The sequence below is a fragment of the Canis aureus genome, chromosome 22 (assembly GCF_053574225.1).
Source record: "Canis aureus isolate CA01 chromosome 22, VMU_Caureus_v.1.0, whole genome shotgun sequence".
Taxonomy (NCBI): Eukaryota; Metazoa; Chordata; class Mammalia; order Carnivora; family Canidae; genus Canis; species Canis aureus.
The window spans coordinates 47,267,595-47,291,440 of NC_135632.1; the positions used below are offsets into that span (position 1 = coordinate 47,267,595).

At 34.3% G+C, this 23,846-nt stretch overlaps 1 protein-coding gene, 1 long non-coding RNA gene and 1 other non-coding gene across 38 annotated transcripts in view; 2 read left to right on the forward strand and 1 right to left on the reverse strand.

The window, feature by feature from the left end:
- The window catches only part of LOC144294164 (uncharacterized), a 165,034-nt gene that overhangs the window by 87,136 nt on the left and 54,052 nt on the right, over positions 1-23,846 (forward strand). For 2 of the 36 annotated variants that reach the window (XR_013361597.1, XM_077865913.1), the window contains exon 5: positions 3,476-4,148. The exons of 31 other annotated variants lie outside the window; for them this stretch is intronic. Coding sequence is in view for 1 of the 5 variants with exons in the window: in XM_077865913.1 (XP_077722039.1) it covers positions 3,476-3,503 (28 nt within the window). In the remaining 4 variants the exon portion in view is untranslated. Of the gene's footprint in view, positions 1-1,731; positions 2,017-2,869; positions 3,043-3,475; positions 4,149-23,846 lie in introns of those variants that run through there. 3 more of the 36 variants (XR_013361595.1, XR_013361596.1, XR_013361594.1) reach the window with 3 other exon arrangements.
- On the reverse strand, positions 3,746-15,903 carry LOC144294168 (uncharacterized). The gene is made up of 2 exons (XR_013361599.1): positions 15,822-15,903; positions 3,746-4,957 (listed from the first exon to the last, which is right to left on the reverse strand). It is a non-coding gene; the product is annotated as an uncharacterized LOC144294168 (long non-coding RNA).
- Positions 16,075-16,210, forward strand: LOC144294422 (U4 spliceosomal RNA). The gene has a single exon (XR_013361805.1). It is a non-coding gene; the product is annotated as a U4 spliceosomal RNA (small nuclear RNA).

Sequence of the window (23,846 nt, forward strand, 5' to 3'; positions counted from 1 at the left end):
TCTGTAATGCTGGGTATAATATGTAATACCTATAGTGATTATGTAAGGCAATACCCATAACAGCTGTAGTTTCTTACTTGGCCAATAATTTCATATTTAAGTGTTAGATTTTGACTTTAATTTAATTCTTGCTTTATTAAAAGTCATGCAAATAAAACAGATAGATAAAAAACTTCATCTAAATTAAAAACTTTTTTACATCAAGATACATTATCGAGCACATGTAAAGACAACCTATAAACTGGGAGAAAATATTTGGAAATCATATATTTGGCAAGGGGCTAATCTCCAGAACATATCAAGAACTCCTAAAACTCAACAATAAAAAGACATCCAGGGATGCCTGGGTGGCTCAGCAGTTGAGCATCTGCCTTCGGCTCAGGTCGTGATCCCATGGTCCCAGGATCCCACATTGGGCTCCCTGCATGGCACCTGCTTCTCCCTCTGCCTCTGTCTCTGCCTCTCTCTGTGTTTCTCATGAGTAAATAAATAAAATCTTTAAAAATAAATAACTAAAAAAAAAATACAATCCAATTTTAAAATGAGCAAAGAACTTGAGTAGACATTTGTCCAAGGAAGACATACAAATGACCAATTAATATATGAGAAGATCCTCAACATTGTTAATTGTTACAGAAAGACAAATTAAAAAAAAAATCCTACAATGTGATACCTCTTAACATCTACTAGGATGGTCATAATAAAGAAGACAATAACAAGTCTTAGCAAGGATATAGAGAAATTGAAACCTTCATGCATTGCTAATGATATTATAAAAGGGTGCAGACACTATGGAAAAGAGTTGGCAATTCCTCCAAAAGCTAAACATAGAATTCCCACGTGATCTGGCAATTCCATTCCTAGGATATAAACAAAGGAACGGAAAGTAGGAAGGCAATAGGCACTTGAATACCGAGGTTCATTGATGTATTAGTCACAATAGCCCAAAGGTGGATACAACCCAAATGCAATATGTACCATATATATATATATATATATAATATTACATTGTATATATATACAATGTAATATTATTCAACCATAATAAGGAATGAAGTAGCAGAACAAGCTACAACATGGATAAGTCTTGAAAATATTGTAATAAGCCAGGCACAAATATTATATGATTTCTCTTATATGAAATAATTAAAATAAGCAAATTCAAGGAGATAGAAAATAGATTAGACCCTCCCCCCTGGGAGCTGGAGAGAGAGAGAAGTGGAGGGATTATTGCTTAAGGGGTATAGAGCTTCTGTTTGGCATAATGAAAAAGTTTGGAAACAGAAGTAATAGTTGCATAACATTGTAAGTGCAGTTAAAGTCAATGAATGATATACTTAAAAAGATAACAATGACAAATTTTGTAACATGCATTTTATCACAACTTAAATTAATTAATCGTGTAATATGCCAAAGATAATTGTATACTTTAAATGGGTGAAGTATATGGCATGTGAATTGTATCTCAATGAAGATGTTTTACAAAATGTTGTTTAAGAGCAGCCAAGGGACTGTATTAACCATGAGGGCCTTCTTACAGAGAAAATGTTAAGGACAGAGTTGAATTTTAAGGACAGAGCTGTTATCTTTGAAAATGAATCCTTTATGCTGCTATCTTCTTCATGATAACTATTTCCATTTATTGTATGGACCATCCCATCTAGTGAAGAACTGCACCTGGATGGGAACATATGCCACTGATTTTCTCTCCTGTATGTTTTTTGTGCTTAGTCTGTGTCTCTCACTAGATTGTTCACTGCTCCAGGGAAGTTCTTGGTGCCTAGAGCCAAAGAATTTAGAACACACATCAATGGCTGGTTCCAGAATTCCGCTTCTTATAGTTCAGACTAAGGATCCCATCTTGTGCCTGGTAAATGACAAATGGCTTCCTTGGTTTCTTGATGGCCCAATGAAATGAAAGAAAAGTCCAGTCCTAGTTAGCCTTGCCTTGGAGCAGTTTTGATCATGCAAACAGGCCATTAACCAACTTTGAAATTAGTAAATGCAATAATCATGGTAAGAGACACCATTGTACTTACTAATTATAACAATTTTTCTCATTAATATTTACTAGTGGAGGCAGAAGTATTAGAGAAATGATGACATGTAGAATGGAAGTATTACTGTTCATCAGATCTTCCAAAACTTATTAAACTTCTAGGTAGGTAGAGATCTCTTTTGCCTGGCATATCTCAGGCCTGACTGTCACATGAATGAATCTATCTACATAATGTTTCCAGAGACTGTATTTATGACAGAGTTTTGTCCCCTAGTAATTCAAATGAAAATAATCCTCCCAATAGGGTCTTGGAAAAGGGAATACATAATTATTTAAAGAATCCAAAAGATTCTTTTTGCATTGTTGGCAAAAACAAAACTAAAGCTTTTGTTTTAAGTCTTCAACATATATCAACACATTTTTAATCCATATAGAGTTGTTATTAACAAGTATATAAAATAATGCTTATAAATGATTTTTAATTTTGGCATTATATAGCATGCCTGTGCTAAATCCAAAAAGAGTGTGAATATAAGGCATGGACTTTCAAATATTCATTTCATAGCATCAGGCTACACATGCACCGATTATTATTCATACATTTTCCCCAATAGCACAGTGTTGAGATGTGGGCACATCACCCAGAGAACACAGCAGCATGGTTGTTCCAGACACAGTGCAGGTGGAGAAACAGTTCTTCACAGATGTGGCTCCCCTCAACAGTCATGGTGGGGGTGGGTAAGCCATAAAAAGGAAACCATGAACCTCTTCAGGTGGGGCAGAGTAGGGTGAGGTGAGTGTGCAGATAGGACTTCAGGGAGGGGAGGAGAGGAGCATAACAAGATGGCACAAAGACTGATATTGGAACAGGCCTACTTGTAGCCACAGACAGAAACTGTAACTGAATGTAGCAGCACCAGCTGTGGCAAATCGTCTTGGAACACATTGTCCAGGGAGCCTTGATCAGGCCACATATGGTGATGCAGAAGCAGCATTAAACAGGGGAGAAAGAGAAAAGATGGATCTGCTATATTGCAGGAATGGTAAGTGGGCAATGGATTTCTACTAAATATGGAATTCATATTTTAGGTCACTTTAGGATTGAGGAATTTCCTCAAGATAATTGCCTGAGACCTGTGTTACCATTTTGTAAGAGGAAATGCTTTCTTAAAGTGAAATTCGATTGATTGCTCTCTAATGTGGGTGATTTTACACCCCTAAGCCCTAGCCCCTCCAGAAAATATTTGGCAATATCTGAAGACTTTTTTGATGTCTGTTGGAGAGGTGCTATTGACCACTGACATCCACTGGGTAGAGTTCAGGGATGCTACTAAAGACCCTATTAGGCACAGGTCATCCTTTTACAACAAACAACTATCCACCCTAAAATGTCAATGGTGCTAAATTTGAAAAGTCCTGGTTTAAGGTGATGGGACAGAATGTTTAAAAACCATCTTGTCTTTAAATTACACGCAGAAACAGAGTCAAAGAAGTGGGTGACTAATGCAAGAACTCACAACCCTGAAATTAAAGACTAAATTCCTACAACCTCCAGGATTCGCTCATGACAGTCCCTAGATGGAAAAAAAGTCACAAAGTGGGTAATTTTGATGGCAAGGAAGATCCAGGATCAAAAGTACCAGAACATGAGAACTTTATACAATGGGAGCAAGTGGAGGGACCTCTGAATTTAAGAATCAATATGCCTACTATTATTGGGAAAACCAAATACATACAAGGCTGTGCTACACTGTACAGCAAGTCCTCATCATCATTTACTTTCAGCAGGCCTAAATGGGAATGAGGCCTAAATGGGAATCCAGGTAACTAACTGACTTCCATCAATGTGAAAAGAGAAGTCTAGGGCTCAAGACCAACTCAAGATGGACTCTAAGCCAAGTTGAAAACAAACTTACCCAGTGTCACAGTTTTGTCAATGGTTTATCCCTTGAAAAGTATCATATAAACTATTGCCTTCTTCAAATGAAACAACAATTCTTTATTGAATCTGAAGAGAAATATAGTCTTGCTATTTTGAGAGTGGGAAGAATTTATTTTTTTTTTCTTTCCCATCTTTGGACCACATTTCTTTGCCAGAATAAAACATACTGATATGTGCCCCTCTGGATTAAAAAATTATGACAACTTATTTGAATTATGTCTATCTTCTTTCAAGGAATATAAAAGCAGACTCCAGTGTTTACAACATTTACGGAGCTGTTCCAGTAGCTGTTCTTAAGATCTCACTTGGTCTTGTCACATCCCCTCAGATAGTAATGCAACTAAACTTACCTCCCCCTTTAGTAAGTTTAAATTCTATGAAATTTGATCTTTTCAATTAGTTCCACTCATACACTCACAGAAGTATTCCCCAAGAAAAATATGAAATGAAAAGTTTGTGGTAAGAAAATCTTTTCAAAAATTTTTAAAAAGCTAAATGGAAAAGATTTTGATACCTTGGAACAAATAACATATTTTGTGATGATTTTTCTCCTATGGATATCTGAATTCAAAAGATAAGATTGTGATTCAGGATGAGCATCTATCTAATGAGGGGGTCAGTGGGTCAGAGCAATACCGTTGGAGACCATCTCAATGACAAACTGGAGCAAAGATGGAAAAACCCAGGCTTTTTATGTTAGCTTGAAAGATTCCAAATAAAAGAACTTTGATCATTTTCTGCTATCCACATACTTTTCATTTCATTTTCAATGATTTTACTTATTTCTTTTTGTCTCAACAGAAATAATTCTTCCCCCTCTTTAATGTTTACCCCTTTGAAATATATCTTTGCAGGCCTGACCCTCCATTAGGCATTGCCTAACAGAATGATAAACTACATGTCCTCCTTTAATCTTGCCCTGTAGATCAATCCTTTCAGCCTTTGAATTATTTTCTCAATCTTTTGAGGACTCAATGGGAAAGGCTTCATTTCTCCAGTAGTCTGCTCCAGGTGCCCTGGAAAACACAAACCTCAGTCAGGTATAGTGGCCTGATCTGGGAGGGTCCCAATCAGCAATAATATTTCAAGTGTATATGATATTGTATGATCAAAATTCTCTATCACACATATATTCCTTTTACACTCTTATGAACTCTGTAAGACAGATCAATAAAGAATGAACACCCTCTGTTATAAACAGTAAAGCAAGACCTTGTGAGTCTGTGCTCGTCCAAGATACACAGCTACTAAGCTACTCAAATCAAGTATTTGGACTCAAAGTCAGGTGAATAAGAATATATCCTTTTGCTTGGCACATTGACTTCCAGTTGGTAGATGTTCAATTCAACAGTAAACAGTTATTGCTTAGTGACACATTTCCAACTGTCCCAGCTCTCAATGGGATCAGCACATACACAGGTACATGTAGACTCAAGACTAGAGATGGTCTTTCTCAGGTGAAAATACATAGACATATATAGTACTACCCCCAGAATTCTAACTTACCACATCTGGTTTCCTCATATTCCTATTTTCACTCTTTATTCTTATGTTAGCTTGCATACCTAAAGAGAGACACCCTACGGATTTTACTACCACCACTTTTGAGTTCATTTATTTAAACTATGCCTCCAGATTATTAGTATTGAAATATTTTAAGAATCATTATTCTTATGGTCCACAATACAGGTTAATTGGTTTTGCATTAGTGTTATGTTACTGGAATCCTGAAGTGTCATGGTGGAAACTGGATAGACCCTAGGCCCTTCATATTTCACATTTTGCCTACAACTAGTTTGGAAGCCATACTTTGGGCTCTTTTCTTCAACCTTAGAGATTACTTTAATTTGAAGCACATGAAACTTAGCCACATTTACTCCCCTGGCTTATTCACTCATCTATCCATGGATTGGATAATATGAATCCCTTTTAAATCAGACACGTAAATGAGAGAAGAGAGCCTTGAGGCTACTGTACATGATAAGTCAGGGTTGGAAAGTGTCTTTCTTCATAATGGCTGGTGACTGTCCTGTCGTAGTCTCTGTTTCAGTAAACAAAGCCAAAGAAAAAGGTACACAAGTGGATACTTTATTTTAGGAAGTGATTCAAGGTACAGGAATGCAGAAAAGGCAAGTACAAAAGCAGAAAAGAGAGAAAGCAATTCAAAGAGTGCATTGTTTAGCTTATCATTGCTCTGGCAACTGGGAATCAGTCCCCTGCTGGATTCCTCAAAATGTCATGCACCCCAGAACTTTCTACTCAAGGAATAGAGCAGTTTTCTTTTGGCTCCCATGCCTCATTGGTAAGAGTTGTCACAAGAGGTGCTAAATCCCTCATATTTCCATATTTGTGTATAAGTGAGAGTGAGGGGGTTCCTGTAGATCTCTATGATCTTTGAGAATACCTATGGAAGCAATATATACCCTTGGACAGCTGAGACAAAATGTTGTCGATTTACCCCTGTGTCTAGGTGTCTACTACAGCAATGGATGAAATAAAAGGGAATAGAAAATTGTGCGATGTGGCATAAGAAGTAATGGATCTGTTGTCAAATAATACAGAAGCCTAAAATAGAGGTGCTTAGTCAGCTAGATGACAGCTTAGTGTACCTCATGGAGGGAAATAAAATATGCACTGTGTAGTCAAGCTATTGTTTCCATGATTCCTTGAATTCTTGAATTTATAATTAAAACACACCACCATCTATCTTACAATATTTTAAATTAAGACAAGGGCCTAAAATAAGTAGGCATTTGATAAATATCAAGTTTTATTATCCTTTTACATTGAGGTTATCAATTCTGAGGATAATTTTGGTAGCTGGACTTCACATTAATCTTCCGATTTAATCCAAAGTTATACAAGGATTGACCAATATAAGACATATCTGAAATTCTCTCCAAGGTAGCTAGGGAGTTTAAGAGCTGGGAAGGGATGTGGGGATCCCTTGATCTGGGGATGGAGATCTGAATGTGGACATCCCTTGGAGATTCAGTGCCTCACTATCTTCTCTCTTCTCTGCCGTCACTGAAGTGAAGGTAAGACTGTACAAAGCCTAATCTTTATCATTTATTAACCATCTGCCTGAAATGTGCTGTCTTTCTTACCTTTGATAGTTTTTAGTCTAAGAATATGTGCTAGTGGCAGCAAGGCAATCTTGGCAGATCATGTAAATAGCATTTGGAGTCATTGGGTGAAATATTTTTCCAATGTTAGGCTACCATCCATCTTGAAGCCATGCCAAAATGTCTGACCAACTTGGTAAACAAGGCAAATAATGTAGATAAATAACATCATGGAGAAAGTATTTCCAGATAATATACTGAATCATTGAGTAATGTGACTGATTTTTTGGTTTTCTATAGACATGGTGTCTTGTTTTGTATCTTTACCATTTCAATAATAAGGAAAAATCCATTTCTTATTTTGGAAGCCTATTATTACTTGAATGCAAAACTCAATCATTCACTATTAGAAAACCTGGATTCTTGTCCTGCAAAAACTTTAACCATTTTCCAGTCAATAAAGCGATCTTTGGTTCTTTTTCCTCATCTATGTTATAGGATGATAAATCTATTATTACTAAGTTATTATCTCTGCATTAGTGTCAGAATTAAGTGGTCAAAGAAAAAAATGTGTTTTGTAAACAGATAAATAAATGCCTTTAACAAAGCATTTTGTTTTCCCATACTTAATTGTTAATGTGTTTTAATTCTCAATTGGACTTTTGAAGAGTTGAACAGTGTCTTGTCTTTGAATTTCCATGCTTAATTTGCCCATTTCAATTTAAAAAAAAATGCTGCTAAGTACTTGAAAGCATTTTTAATTTCATACATTTTTTCTTGAGGATTTTATTTATTTATTCACGAGAGACACACAGAGAGAGAGAGGCAGAGACATGGGCAGATGAAGAAGTAGTCTCCTTGCAGGGAGCCAGATGTGGGACTCGATCTCAGGACCCTGGAATTAAGCTCTGAGCTGAAGGCAGATGCTCAAACACTGAGCCACCAAGGCGTCCCATAATTCCATACACTTTTAAAGTTCTTGATGTCTCATAGGACCATGGTGAGTATACCGATCCTCACCATTTTTTATTTTCCACTGGTGGGAAGGATGCCATTTAGGAGAAATTCATCATCTATGATCACAACATGGATACTGCAGCTGCATTCATTCAGCACCTGTGCCTTTTTTTTTAAAGTAAATTTTAACTTTTCTTATTCACAAAAATGACATAGTTGACTTCTTATGATTTTTAAATGAATTTTTAAAGTTAATAAGCAATTTCTCTTAGGTCTTATTCCACACTACCAGAACTGCATGTTTTTTATGCCATAAATATTTCCTCCTTACCACTAGATACTGGTATCAGCATATGCTTTTCCCTGGTACTTCAAATGCAACATTCTGTGTTAAAATGAGATAAAAATGAACTTTTTGGCTTTTTTTGTGTTGATTTTGCCTGTTAGTTCATCCTATTTATGTCTCTTTCCCTGCTCATACCCTTAGCACACATGTCTATTCTGGAATCTTAAACTTATATACAAAAGCAAATCTCTTATCTTGTTATAGGAAACCTACTTCTTTGGTCAGTTCTCATTATGTTTCTCAGAAACATCACTATCATACTTTATTTCTTCTTACTCATAGATTTTACCAAATGGAAGTTATTAGTATACTTTTATTATTTATTGATATGTATTTGTCTACTCTAGTCTGCGACTTCTTGAAACATAGGTGCTTGGGTTTTGGACATTTTTTCTTCTCTTTGTCATAGCCTCTCACCAAAAAAGAGTTTTTCTATAATAGATAATCAATTTTGGTTGAGTGAATAAATCAGTGCATCAAACTGCTGATGTCTCTTACTCTGAACCATTGTCTTCCCAACCCCACTATAGCATCCATTTTGAAACTGTTAGTGTTCTCACTGGTCGTCTTATCTATAGCATTCTCTTCTCCAAATGTGTTGTTAGAACTCTGCCAGTTTAATACCTTCCTGAACCATGCCCAAGACCTAGGATGAGCAATTTCGAATTTTTCAGAGTGGTGAATTTCATTCTTCAATGTACCTCCCTCCCTTTCCTCACTCCAATTTTCCAGTTAGTTTCATGGTTAAGTAGGCTCCTGGGTCTTCCACTGATGCCTAAGAGGAAAACTCTCCTGGCCACGTCCACAGAAATAGGCTTCCTGGTGGTACACTCTGCAGCTGTGTCAATACCCAGAGTCAGGACATATGCATTACATGAGCTTGGTAATCTGTAGTCAGATTAATCTCCCCTCTCTGCTAGCATCAGATCTGCCATTGCATGTGCTTTGGGCATGGATGCTGCTATGGAAGTGAATGGCAGCAAACCGCAATGGGGGCATTTTATTTTAGAGTTCAGTTTGTGATTGTTTTGAGGTCAGCTCAATTATTCCACTGACACTGATCCTATATAGTCAAACCAAAAAGGAGGCCACTAGATTGACAAATATTACAATATATAGTACTTGTTCCTTAATTTATTCTTAGGCCCTACTGTTAGATAGCTGGTTTCCAAGAAAAAAAAGGCCATTACTTGTTTGTAAAGTATGGGAGATACATTTCAGTTCTCTAAAGTTTTCCAGCAACAACAGCCACAGACATTTTTTAAGTACCTACCATGTGTATGTGTGCTAGACATTTTCACAAAGAATATTTTATTTTCCTAATCTGTTTCTGTATAAAATTGGATCAGCATTATGTTCCCCAATCTCCTTTATTTTTTCCCCAATCTCCTTTATATTATTATTTTTACCAAATAATTTCTTTCCCCACATCTGTCTCTCTTTCTTTTTTGCATACAATATATTAAATGTTATAATGTTTATCAAACCTGGCAAATGACAAGTGCTAATATTATTACTGAAAATCTACATGCTGGATTCTATATGCTACACTTAAGAGTTTGTAGGCTCTTGTGGATTACAAATTATCTTTCAGTAACATGGACACATGCTATGCCAATAATTCTAAGCACCAGGAGAATGCCAAAGTACCTGCTTTGAGCAAGCATCCAGTGATATATCATAAGGACTCCACGGGGCCTATATTCAGAACAGCTAGGTTTAAGAGCTGGCTTTGGCATTTTTTTTCAGCAGAATGAGCTTGAGCAATTTCCTAGTGTCTCTGTCTGTGAGTTTCTGTTTGTATTCTGTGTGATGTCTATGTGTCTCAGAAAGCTTTTGTGCCAAGGAAGTATAGTGTATTTTAAAGTGTGTGGTGACATGGATTGTTTGTTTTACCTTGAGATTCTACAGGAACCATAAATCACAGTGTCTCCCTGTATCCCTGTTCTCTGGCCTCAGAGGTGGGTTGATGGATCAAGTTTAGCCAATTAGACTATCCCAGTTTGTTTCTCAGTGATGTGTTCAAGAATGAGGAATTCACTAGGGCTTTCTTCTACAACTGCTTGTGAAGTCTGAAGTGTTATGTTTCTCAAACATTCAGCAGGGAAACTACTAGCCAAATGTGGCTATTAAACAGTTGCACAGTGGGGCTAGAACTGGAGGGTATTATGCTGAATGAAGTAAGTCAATAGGAGAAGGACAAATATTATATGGTCTCATTCATACGGGGAATATAAAAAATAGTGAAAGGGAATAAAGGGGAAAGGAGAGAAAATGAGTGGGAAAAATCAGACAGGGTGACAGAACATGAGAGATTCCTAACTTTGGGAAATGAACAAGGGGTAGTGGAAGGGGAGGTGGGCGGGGGGGATGTTGTGGCTGGGTAACAGGCACTGAGGGGGGCACTTAATGGGATGAGGACTGTATGTTATACTATATGTTGGCAAATTGAACTCCAATAAAAAATATACAAAAAAAATGCAGAAGGAATTCATGCAAAAAACATTGAACTTATTGTCAAAAAATAAAAGTAAATAAAAATTAAAAAAAAATAAAAAGCTAAAAAACAGTTGCAATGTGACATGTGACTAGTGCAACTCAGAAATTGAATCTTAAAAAGTTAAAATTAATAAAACCACATTGGCCTAGTCACTACCATATTGGGCAGTGCAGGTCTACACTTTCCTATTTGCTATTTTGCATATTGTGTTATTTGTTCCCTGTTGCTTTTCTAGGATTATTTTTAAAACTTTTTTTTTTCTCTCTCTATGCCCTATTTATATAGCACTTAAGATACCTGCTCTTTGAAGGTTTTAATAATTCAACTGAGAAAACACCTTGACCCGACATTATTTTTAACTTCCTTAGTATATTCTGTAATCATAGATCTAATTATATTTTCTTTTTCTTCTTGAGTAATTTTTGTCAAGATGTTTTTTGAGAAGCCATCTATTTTGTATAGACCTTCAAATGTATTTGCATGACTTGGAGAATACTTCTCACTACTTATTTCCAAATCCATATGTTTGTAATTATTTCTGAATTCTCAGTTCTCAGTCTATAAACTTTTATCTTTTTATTTATCTAGTGACTCGTTTTGTTCTTTGTTTTCCTAATAATTCACTAAGCTTTTAAATCATGTGTGCTTGTTATTATCTTGTAAGTATCTTGTTTATAAGCATATAAGTGTTGCTTTATATTTGCAAATGCCTTCCTCTTAAATTTTTCTTTTTCTTTTTTTCTCCAATTTAAACAAATTGAATTTCACTATTTTACACATTTCTATTCTTTCTTCTTCAGTTATCTGAATGTTTGAGGCAAAAATTTCCCTTTTACACTAGGGTTACTTACACTCTGTGGGTTTGGATATATTTCACTTATATTAAAAAATAAACTATGAGAAGGAGAGAAATGAAAAGATTGATCATGGAGGAATTTTAAGGCAGTGAAAGTACTCTGTATAGGATTACAGTGATGAATATTTATCATTCTACATCTGTCCAATCCTATAGGCTATACAAACACTAAGAGCAAACCCTAAGGTAGGCTATGGATTTTGGATGATTATGTTGTGTCAGTGTAGGTTCATCCCCAGTAAAAATGTAGCATTTCAGTGAGTGATGTGGATAATAGGGGAGATTATGCATATGTGAGGGAAGAGGTGAATGAGAATTCCTGCACCTTTCTCTCATTTTTATTGTAAACCTAAAATTGCTCTAATAAGTAAAGTCTTAAAGATGTAATAAATAAATGATAAAAACGGTTCTTGTTTAACTCAAGAATTATTTGAGAGAGATAGTTTTAAATTGCATAGAATTTAGTTAATTTTTACTACTTTTTCCCACTAGTATTCAAAAGATTATAATATATGCTTACAGATTTTGGAATTTGTTGTGATTTTTTTGTGGCTTAATGTATAGCCATTTTAAATTATTTTAAGAAAACTTTAAAAGAGTATGTTTTATTGAACAAATTATTAATCAAAGGCTCTATAGGCTTATTTATTTTAATTTTTTTCATCTACTATTGGCTGAAAGAATTATTGAGCTTTTAGTTCTACTTTAATTTCATCCAGTTTTGAATCTATATTTTTGATGCCAAGTTGTTTGGTTTATAAAAAGATTCATAACTGTTACATATTTCTGTAGATTGCATGTATTATAATTATAAGGCACACAGCACATTTGTCTTGTACAATGCATTTGGCCTTTAATTAACTCTCATGTGATGTTAATGTCAGGACCCTGCTTAATATTTGTTTGCATGTGCCTGTGTGTCTTTGCCAATACTTATTATTTTCAATAATAATGTGTCACTTTCTTTTACATATGTCTCTTTTATACAAGAATAACGTTCCATAACATTGTTTTTCCCATTTACTCAGCCAAATTTTCCAGTTTACTTTTATCATTGTTAGAATTAACTTTATTTCCTTTGTATCTATCTTTTGTTATATGTGTTATATTTGCTATATTGCTTTTGCTTTCCTTTTTATTTTATCTTTAGTCACTTGAAATGTATAGAGCCTAAATTTTAATTTATTACTGCTGCTTGCCTTTATATTTTCTTTTTTTTTTAAATTTTTATTTATTTATGATAGTCACAGAGAGAGAGAGAGAGAGAGAGAGGCAAAGACATAGGCAGAGGGAGAAGCAGGCTCCATGCACCGGGAGCCCGACGTGGGACTCGATCCCGGGTCTCCAGGATCGCGCCCTGGGCCAAAGGCAGGCGCTAAACCGCTGCGCCACCCAGGGATCCCGCCTTTATATTTTCTAATGAGAGACTAACATCTCAATTTCTTAATTGATCAACTTTTTAGTATAATAATTTCCTACTATGAAAGGTAATTAAATTAGTATGTTTAAATTTGTTTAACATCCTATTTTCTTCTATTTCTCTCTCTCTCTTTTTTCTTTTTAGAGAGAGAAAGAGAGAAGGAGAGATGGGCAGAGGGAGAGGGAAAAAGAGAATCTCAAGCAGGCTCCACACCCAGCCCAGAGCCCCACAGGGCCTTGATCTAACAACTCTGAGATCACAAAGTGAGCTGAAATCAAGAGTCAGACATTTAAACAACTTTGCCACCCAGGCATGTTGCCTCCTATTTACATTGCCAGTACTCTATTTTTTCTTACACAAACACATTTAAAAAAATTTTTTATTATGTTACAAAGCTTTTCTTTAAATGTTTATGATTCTTAACATTGTATTTCTTCATAATCAACACATATTGTCTTCAATTAAAAACATTAGATCATAAACTTATCATTCTATGTTCAGGTATCTACACATTCAGGACATACTAATTGTGTAGCCTCTCTCTGTCAGACCCTACTGCTGGTGTGGGGGCATAACAGCGAGCAGTAAGGCAGAGAAGACTGCAGTCATGGAGCTTACATTTGGGTAGATGAGAAACTAGCAATGACAACATAAATAATAAATAAATAAATAAATAAATAAATAAATAAATAAATAAATAAAACCAATACATTCTACATAAAAAAGTAACACTAAAAAAAAATACTAGTCAGTCATGTTTCCTTCTAGATGAATGTTAAGGGAGGCTGTTTTGAATTAGAATGCTAAGACTCAATTGATGAGAGAAAGGAGCATTTTAGTCAGCCATACAAAATATGAGGAATGGGCATTTTAAAGGGAAAACTAGTGTGGTATTTTATTGGTTCTATCAATACCTTGGTTAGAAATTATCCTTTTGTCTATTTTTCCTCTTCTCTCACTTATGTTGAATATATTTTTAATGTTTTTACATGTATATACTTTTGGATATATATATCTCGACAAATTGATTTTTTTAGTGTTATAAAATTCCCCTTTTTTTCTCTGGTAATACTAAGTGTCTAGGATTTTATCTTGATTAACATTAAGAATAACAAATGATTTTTCGTGCTTTTAAATATACATTCTTTTCCATCTTTTTACTTTTCTTTTTTTTTATTTTTATTTTTTATTTATTTATGACAGTCACAGAGAGAGAGAGAGAGGCAGAGACACAGGCGGAGGGAGAAGCAGGCTCCATGCAGTGGGAGCCTGATGTGGGATTCGATCCCGGGTCTCCGGGATCACGCCCTGGGCCAAATGCAGGCGCCAAACCGCTGCGCCACCCAGGGATCCCCTCTTTTTACTTTTCAACTATGTGAGCCATTAAGGTATATATCCTTATATAGTTTGTTATAAACAAACTACACTGACTTTTTTTTCTTTTTAATCAGTGTAACAATCTTTGCATTTATTTGGAGTATTTAGCCCATTTACATTTAATGTATGATTTTTTTTGTGATTTAATATATCATCTTGAATTTTTTTCCCCACTGGATCATTCTGTTTCCTGTTCCTTTTTCATTATTTTATTCCTACTTGTGGCTTAAATATGTTACTTTCAATATTTTATTTTAACACTTCCATGGACTTTTTTTAGTTGTTGTTGATCCTCTGTTTATGTGTGTGAGTGTGTGTGTGTGTGTGTGTGTCCTAACTTATCTCTGTTTGCTTAGAATTAATATTGTACCACTCTGTGTAAAGTGTAAGAAACATTCAGTGGTATAATTCTACTCTTCTACCACAATTTTTGTGGTAATGTTGCCATGAGCTTTTAATTTATATGTTGTATATAACAATTTACAAAGTTATAATTTTTTTTTAAATTTCAATTGTCTATAAAGAAATCAAAAGAAAGAACAAGGTATAATATCTTATATTTGCTTTCATATTTGTCATGTTCTTTGTTTCTCATTTTTTTCTGTAGACTCAAGTTTCCTTATGGTGTATTTCCTCTCTCTGAAAAACTTTCTATAGCATTACTTGTAGAGCACATCAGCAGTCAATAAATTCTCTCAGCATTTGATTATCTTAAAATGGCTCTGTTTAATATTATTTTTTAAAGGATATCTTCACTTATAGATAAACTTCTAAACTTCTGGGTATATAAACTTCTGGGTAGCTTTTTGCTTAATTTTAGTCTTACCTCTAATCCTATTATGTCTTTGTCTCTACTGTTTTTGACAAAAAGTAAGCCATTAATCCTATTTTTGTTCCTTTCTAAGAAATGTGGTTTTTTTTTTTTTTTCTTGGTTTGTTTTTAAGATTTCTTCTTTGAGTTTGGTTTTTGGCACTTTTGTGTCTATATATAGTTTTAGTTGCCTCTGTGAGTTTATATTTTTAATCAAATTTGGAAAATTCTCAAATTTAATTATTTTTATTTTTATTTCTTTCTGTTTTGATAACTCCCTTCTCTTTCTGGGACTCTGAAATTTTAATATTAAATCCCTTCACATTGGGCAGCTCGGGTGGCTCAGCGGTTTAGTGCTGCCTTCAGCCCAGGGCCTGATCCTGGAGACCCAGGATCAAGTCCCACATCGGGCTCCCTGCATGGAGCCTGCTTCTCCCTCTGCCTGTGTCTCTGCCTCTCTCTCTCTCTCTCTCTCATAAATAAAAAAAAACAAAATAAAATCTTAAAAAAAATCCCTTCACATTGCATACTGATCATTAATAACCTACCTGCTTTGCTTTCAGAAGTTTCTGTGTTCTTTAGGTTGTTCTCTAATTTGTTGGCTCTTCTTTTCTGCCCTCTACCTCTTCCTGTTAAGCAAATTGGATGAATTATACATTTCAATTACTGTACTGTTATTTTTGGAATTTCCATTCTACCTTCTTAAAATTTCTAAGTTTTCCTTTCTAATCGCCCATTATGCCTTATTTCTCTTTAAAATGCCAAACATACTTTTATTAGCTGCATTAAAGTTGTTAACCTAGCTTTGCACAGTGGTAGTATTGTAGTCAATTAGGTTTATCCAAGGCACCATTATTGCTAGTTGTAAAGTTTCTAATCTATTTCCAACATTTATATTGTATCAGAATCTATTGACTTTTTAAAAACTAATTATTGGCTATGTTTTCTACTACTTTTATAATTAGTATTTTTTAATTTATTCTGAAAATCATGGATGATACGTTGTACAGAGTTTGGAATACCTACCTTCCTCCACAGGGTAATTTTTGCTTTTATAAACAGATAAATTATTGGCAGGTCGTTTCACTCCTGTCAGGTTTGTTTTTATTCTTATTAGGGTTCGTCCATTTAAAAAAAATTATTCTTGGAACCAGCATTATGTAATCTTGGGTGTTCTCTCAGTTCAGTTATCAGCCCACAGAAGACCTACTCCATTAGGCCTGTTACAGTCAGAAGATCAGCTTGTTTATTTTTCTTCTTAACTGTCATGGTTCTGAGTGCCAGACACAGTTGCCTCGAATGTTTTATCCATTTTTAGAATTTTTACAGCTAGGTTGTAAGTCTGATATTACTTACTCCTTCGTGCTTTTTAAATATCTATTTCTTTCTAATTCTTTATATCTTTAACTTGCATGTATCACATTTATTCTTAAATGTCTTCCGTACTAGCCTTATCAAATACAGTTCATCTAAATCACTATATTCTATTCCTGTTTGTGTCTTGTTAACCATGGTATCCTGAGCACTAGACAATCCCTTGTATATCATAAACATTCAATATACACTTATAAAATTAATTATTATTGTTTCAATATAGAGCACTTAAGGTATACAGTAAAATACGACAATAATTAAACAATCACACAGATAATACCAGCACAAATGCTGTTTAAGTATTCTGAAAGACAGGTGTATGATCTCTGAATACATATAAGAAAAGAACCATTGGATAGAAAACATTTTGCTTAGAGAAGTGTGGTTTTTAGGTATAATCAAAGGATAAATAGCAATTTACCTTCCTGAAAGGAAGTAGGGAAAAACATTACAGTGAAGCATATAAAAGAATAGACATTTCTAGGAGAGAAGAGCATTACAAACTTTTTTTCCCAGGTTGTCACCTTACCCTTCTTCCCAACTAAGTTGAGAGTATCTATGAAAAGTTTGAGAATTTTTTCCACTTTTTGGTGAGGGGAGTAAAACAAAAGAAAAAACTAATTGATCATAGCTTATATTTTGATATAGTTTTGTCAAATTTGAGAGAGGGAAACTTTATGATACTGCGTTGCTGTTACCATCACTTTAAAGACAGATGTGAAATACTAATAATAATAGTGAAAATTGAGGGAAAGGATGGTTAAATTTCCATTGATAAATGATCAGTCACATTATTATATACCATATATATTACAAGGACTTCTGCAGTATATATCTTCTCATCCCTATTAAAAGAAACCAGTTTTCTTTTAATGCAGCAATGTGTCCAGCTTAATTTGCTTCCAAATGATAGTAACATACTATTTTTTTCCAGTTTTATTAAAACAGAATTGATGTATAACATTGTATTAATTTAAGTATACAACCTAATTATTTGATATATATGTACACTGATAGCACATTTCTGTTCATTGAGCTTTAAGTGGTAACTTTTAGGTAAAACTTCGAGGAATACTCTTTAAAGAAGGCAGAGGAAGGCACATGGTGTTCTTTTTTGTCACCTCCTTCCTTTCTCTTGCCTGGAATATTGACCTGATGGCTGAAACTGTACCAACCTCTTGTAATTAAGAAATAAAAGCCAAGAGAATTCTTTTGTTGAAAAGTATTTGAGCCATAGGATCACAAACTACAACTTCATAACTTCAAAGCTATTATTCCAAGGAAAACATAATATAGTCTCATTTTACTAAATCACTAACTTTGTGCATGTGTATGTGATGGGTGGGAGAAGGTTGTGTTACACGCAGCTAAATGCAAATTCCTGACTAATATGCCCTATTTAATATAATATTTTTAATGAACCCATAAATAAAGTTTATGTATACTCAGTTTACTGAAACTGAAACAAGCCCATGGCAAACTTGTGATAAAATATAGTTTAAGGGATGCCTGGGTGGCTCAGCTATTGAGCATCTGCCTTTCGCTCAGGTCATAATCCCGGGTCTGGGGACTGAGTCCCGCATTGGGCTCCTTGCGAGAAGCCTGCTTCTCCCTCTGTCTGTGTCTCTGCCTCTCTCTGTGCATCTTTCATGAATAAATAAAATCTAAAAATACATATGTGATTTAAAACCCTAATATAAGACAGTTATCTCTCTCTCTCTCTCTCTCTCTCTGTAAAATTGAATGTGACTGAGGGGAGAGATAGATTGATCAACCAAAAGATAGGTTTGGGTTGCAGGTAACCACTTCTTAAATCCAGTTTAAGTAGTATTTTTACTTTTACTTGCCCCGTTGTTTTTTAGTTGGAGTACAAATAAGCCTTGTAGTCAGAGTGAGAGCTTTTGTCAAGGGCAGCCTGAGGAGTATCGATGAATTTCAGATCTGGAAGCTTTTCCTTTTTGTTGACAATGGCAATGAGAAGGGGAAAGAAGAGGTTTCAGGCTGGTTTTACATATGAATCACCTATGTATTTCGGTATCAGTTGGCAGCAGTTGCTTCACTCTTTCACCAATGGTTTTATCTGTTATTAATCTGTCATTTTTACCTGTCTTGGTCATAAAACCAACAGTTAGGAATCAGTGATATTATGGCTCTGATATACATAGGGCTTTTAAAGGTAAGGTCCCGCATGTACCAGTTTGTTTGGGACATTACTGAGCTTTCACTTGTCCAAGAGTAATTAGTCCCCATTTTCAGTCTCAAATATATCTATTCTGGACAATGAATAACTTGATCACTGTCATTGTAGTGAATCCTAATGTTCAAGGAGAACTCAGCTGGAAATACTGATCTATCTCCAAGTACTTGAATTCAAATTCATCCCTTTATAATACACACAATACAGTAAGGATAAATAGGGAGAAATAAAGTTTCATGGAGATTTCCACTTAACTAAAAAAGGGACAATCTTCCTCTTAAGTACACCTTTAGTTGGAAATTCAAAAGTCATTACCAAACACTTTTATTCCTTCCCTTTCTAAGTAAAAACACTGAAAAATCAGGTATTTTCCCAATGTCTCTCAATTAGACATGAATATATTATCAGTTTTTGGCCAATAAAATGTAAGGGAAGGTCTTGTGGAACTATTTTGCTTTTCTGACAATAGGAAAGAAAATCATGTGATGACTCACTTTCTCTGTTCTAATTTCTGTCTTGTTTTTAGGCTTTGAGTGTGGTCCAGATACCTGGAACTATGGAAATAGTCTTGAGACAATGAGGGCTTATAGGTACAAGAAAGAAAAACTGATATCCTGAGGATGATAGAGTAGAAGCTGAGCAAAAATCTCCTTAGAGATACTCATTAGCTACTTTTCCAAATGTGAAATTCTCTAACTTCAGATAATCTGTTATATAAAGTAATTTAACTCTTTTTGTTGTTAAGTCACTTCTAGTTGGATGTTCTGTTCCTTGCTAGGAAAGTAAAAAATAAACGAATGTGTTCTATGGGAATGATGCAAGTAGAATATATTAGGGGTCTATGGGATAGTTAGGTTTTAAATAAATTTTAGCAACTCCACTTAAAATTTTAGGGTGGAAACCCTAAAAGAATTGTTATTCACTCTATATCTTGTTTTATGACCTACACCCTAGGATAAAGCTATCCCTTTGCCTATTTCTTATCTCCTTAAGGAAGTTCTATTCAGAGAACAGGTATACTGACATCTGAGCTATATGCTATCAGTTTTAGAAATGGATAGAGTGGGAAGAGAAATTTAATTGGCCAAACTGAGACCCATAAGTAATCAGTAGAGAGTGAAGCAAAGAATACCTGGCTAAAGAAACAAATGTATTATAATTAGACCAATTATCCTAGATGTAGTTCATCAGCTTGTAGTGATAAAAGCTGTTAATGAGCTTTGTCACTGACAGCGTTACTTTCTAATCTTAATCCTTTTTAGGGTTATTAGCTTTAATGCTACTTGCACAGAGATAAGTTAATTTATACTGAAATTAAATTGAAAAATAACAAGTAGTGATTGTTGCATTTGAGCAGAAACTTACAAAGTTTTCTTGCTGACAAAACTTACTGAGGGCAGTGCAAAAGTATCCAGAAGTACTTGAGCAGATGGAGGAGATTCAGAACAAGAGTAACATTTGTTAAAGGAAAGGCTCATAAATATTCCTGAGGACAGTCACTCAATTTATAGTTAATATCATCTAATGAAGTGAATGATAGCTATTTTATTTGCTGTTAGGTATCCATACCCTAAGTTCTGTATGCCATCAAAAAAAAAAAATTCTTCAAAACGATAAACCTTTGAAAAAGACTCACTGAACATAATGATTGCTCTACAGCCACATGTACAGTACAGAAGGTCCTTGACTTACAATGGTTTTACTTACAATGTTTCAACTTATAATGGTGCCAAGTGATACACATTTAATAGAACCTGTACTTTGAATTTTGAATTTTGATCTTTTCCCAAGCTAGTGATATGTAATATGAGCAATCATATGTAATATGATTCTGGGCAGTGGCAGGAAGCTTCAGCTCTCAGTCACCTACCCATTCACAAATGTAAACAACAAATATACCTACAACAATTCTGTACCCACAAAACCATTCTGTTTTTTCACTTCCACAATATTCAATACATTACATGAGATAGCAAGACTTTATTATGAGATAGACTTCATGTTATATGATTTTCCCCAACTTTAGGCTAATATAAGTATTTTGAGCATGGTTGAGGTAGGGTGGTCCTACTTATGTTCTTTAGTTTGGGTGTATTAAATGCATTTTCAGCTTATGATGCATTTATCAGGATGGAACCCCATGATAAATTAAAGAAGATCTGTACTAAGAAATCTTTACAAATGTGTGATTAGAATCTTTAATCATGGTCTCAATCAGCCTTATTCAACCCAAGTTCTTCATCTGAGCCTTGGAACACAGAAAATGATTAGAGTGACTACTTTCTAAGTTCTCCTAATAATGATATAGAACTTTTGCCCATCTAGATGCATAGAAGTTCATTCATTAAATGTAATAGATGAGTTAGGGCATTAAAGCTTAGTCATTTTAAGAATCACAGTTAAGTGTTTGATAGAGATCGGAAGTATTCTTAGAAATACAATTTCTGATCCTTGACACATTTATTTATTTATCTGTCAATATTTTTTAAATCACTAATTTGAGTATAGATTTAACTATATCTAAGTTAACTAGTATGGTGTTTAATATATAATATATAGAGCAATAGAGGGTGAACTTAACTCATTCTCATTCTACTGAAGAAGGCTTTGAATACTTCATCACTAAATATCATGATAGCCATAGTTGTGCATGTGTATACCCAGCACTGGTTTCTGTTGATAGGATACTCCAGTGAAAACTTGCAGTATTGAAACCCTTTTATCTTTTTGGCTTTAATTGGAACTTCAATAGGAAGTTTCACATAAAGTTGATTAAAAATGACTAATAAAGCAGAGAAAGTATCTGTGTCTGTTATTTTCATTTTTTTTTTTTTTTGAAGATTTTATTTGACAGAGAGAGAGAGCGAGAGAGAGAACAAGCATGCACACACAAGCAGGGAATGTGGCAGGCAGAGGGAGAAGGAGAAGCAGGCTCAGGGAACCTGATGTGGGTCTCTATCCCAGGGTTCTGGGATCATGACCGGCACTGAAGATAGATGCTACACTGCTTAACCACCTCAGCAATTTTTTTTTTTTTTTTTTTACAAAAGATTAAGAAATTTTCTATCAGGTTCTAATACACTAATATCTTCTTTCATGAATGAATTAAAATTTATCAAATGAATTTTTGTGTCTATTATGATCACCTTGCATTCCCCTTTACTTTGTTAAGTAATGAAATATGTTGGCTCATTTTAACACCTCTATTGAGATACAGTTTACATATAGTAAATTTAGCCTATTAAAAGTATATCATTTGATAAATTGTAACATGTATATGCAGTCTTGAGATCACTACCACAATCACAATGATGAATGTATCTGTCACTCCTGAAAGTTTTATTGTACCTCTTTATCATTTCTCCTTCTGAACATAGCAATTGAAGACATAGTGGATGATTTTAACACACAGTAACTCATCAAATAATGCAAAAAAACAAGATATGGATCGGATTTGAGTAACATGAATAAATGTAACCGATACATTAATCACTATACCTCAAAACTATAGAATACATATTTTTCAAGCACATATAAAACACTTAGAAAATTTAATACTAGGCTGGACCAGAAAGCAGATTCTAACAAATTTCAGATGATTGAAACTATACTGAGATGTTCCCTTATAGAAATAGAACTAAGTTAAAAGTTGATAACAAATAGAACAACATAAAATATCAGGAATAATTGGAAATTAGCTCATACACTTCTAAATGATGAATGGATAAAATATTAACTAATAATGGACATTAGGCAATATTTTAAAATTCAAATTCAGTGAAAGAAACAGCATCTATGAAATATTTGGAAAATAGCTAAAGATGTTTTTACAAGGACATACATAGCCTTAAATGCATGTATTATAAGAGAAGGAAGATTAAAAATCAATCATCTACAGAAGTTAGAAATAAAATAACAAATTAGACGTGGCTGGCTGTCTCAGTCAGTAGAGTGTATGACCCTTGATCTCAGGGTTGTGAATTTGAGCCCCGTGGTGGCTGTAAAATACACTTTAAAAAAGAAATAAAAGAAACCAAAGGAAACAAAATAAACAAAATGAAAAAATACATATAATTAGATTAAAAAATTCTTATAAGACAGATTTTTTTAATGACTGATATGAGGAAGAATAATTGAGGCAGAAATATTGATTCTACTAATATTTAAAAGATACAAAAATATGAAATATGGCAATGCATTTGAAAATTGGCCAAAAAATAGATAGGGATACCTGGGTGGCTCAGTGGTTGAGCATCTGCCTTTGGCCTAGGGCATGATCCTGGAGTCCCAGGATTGAGTGCCAAATCGGGCTCCCTGCATAGAGCCTGCTTCTCTCTCTGTCTATGCCTCTGCCTCTCTCTCTGTGTGTCTCTCATGAATAAAGAAATAAAATCTTTAAAAAGAAATAGATATATTCTAAGAACTAATATAAGAATAAATAAACAGCTTATATTATAACTCTTTAATGATTCTACAATTGAATCATTCAAACATGGAGATCTCAATGCTTACCTGCCTTCCATGGCAAATACCACCAAGCAGATCTATGATATCTTCTTAGGTAACTATGAGTAGAATAGAATCTGATACCCAAATTCTGACAGGATATCTGAAAAGAAACAAAATATAGACCAGCTTCTTTCATGGATGTAGATAAATCTAATTTAACTGTCTTAGAGAAAAGGATAGAGCATTTGATACAACTTATCAGAAATTTATGAAAAAAATAACTCTAATAAACCAGAAATAAAAGAGTACTTTCTTTATCTTATATAAAGTTATCTGTAAATGACTAACAAAAACATCCTTTTGAACGGTCTGTTTGTCAATGGGCTAAAAACCCATGCCAGCACAATGAAGCAAGTAGAATAATGAAAAGATATGTGGATTGATAGGGATTGAATTAAATGTGCAGATTGTTTGGGGTAGTATAGACATTTTAACAATATTTGTTCTTCCAATCCATAAGCATGGAATGTTGTTCCATTTCTTTGTGTCATCT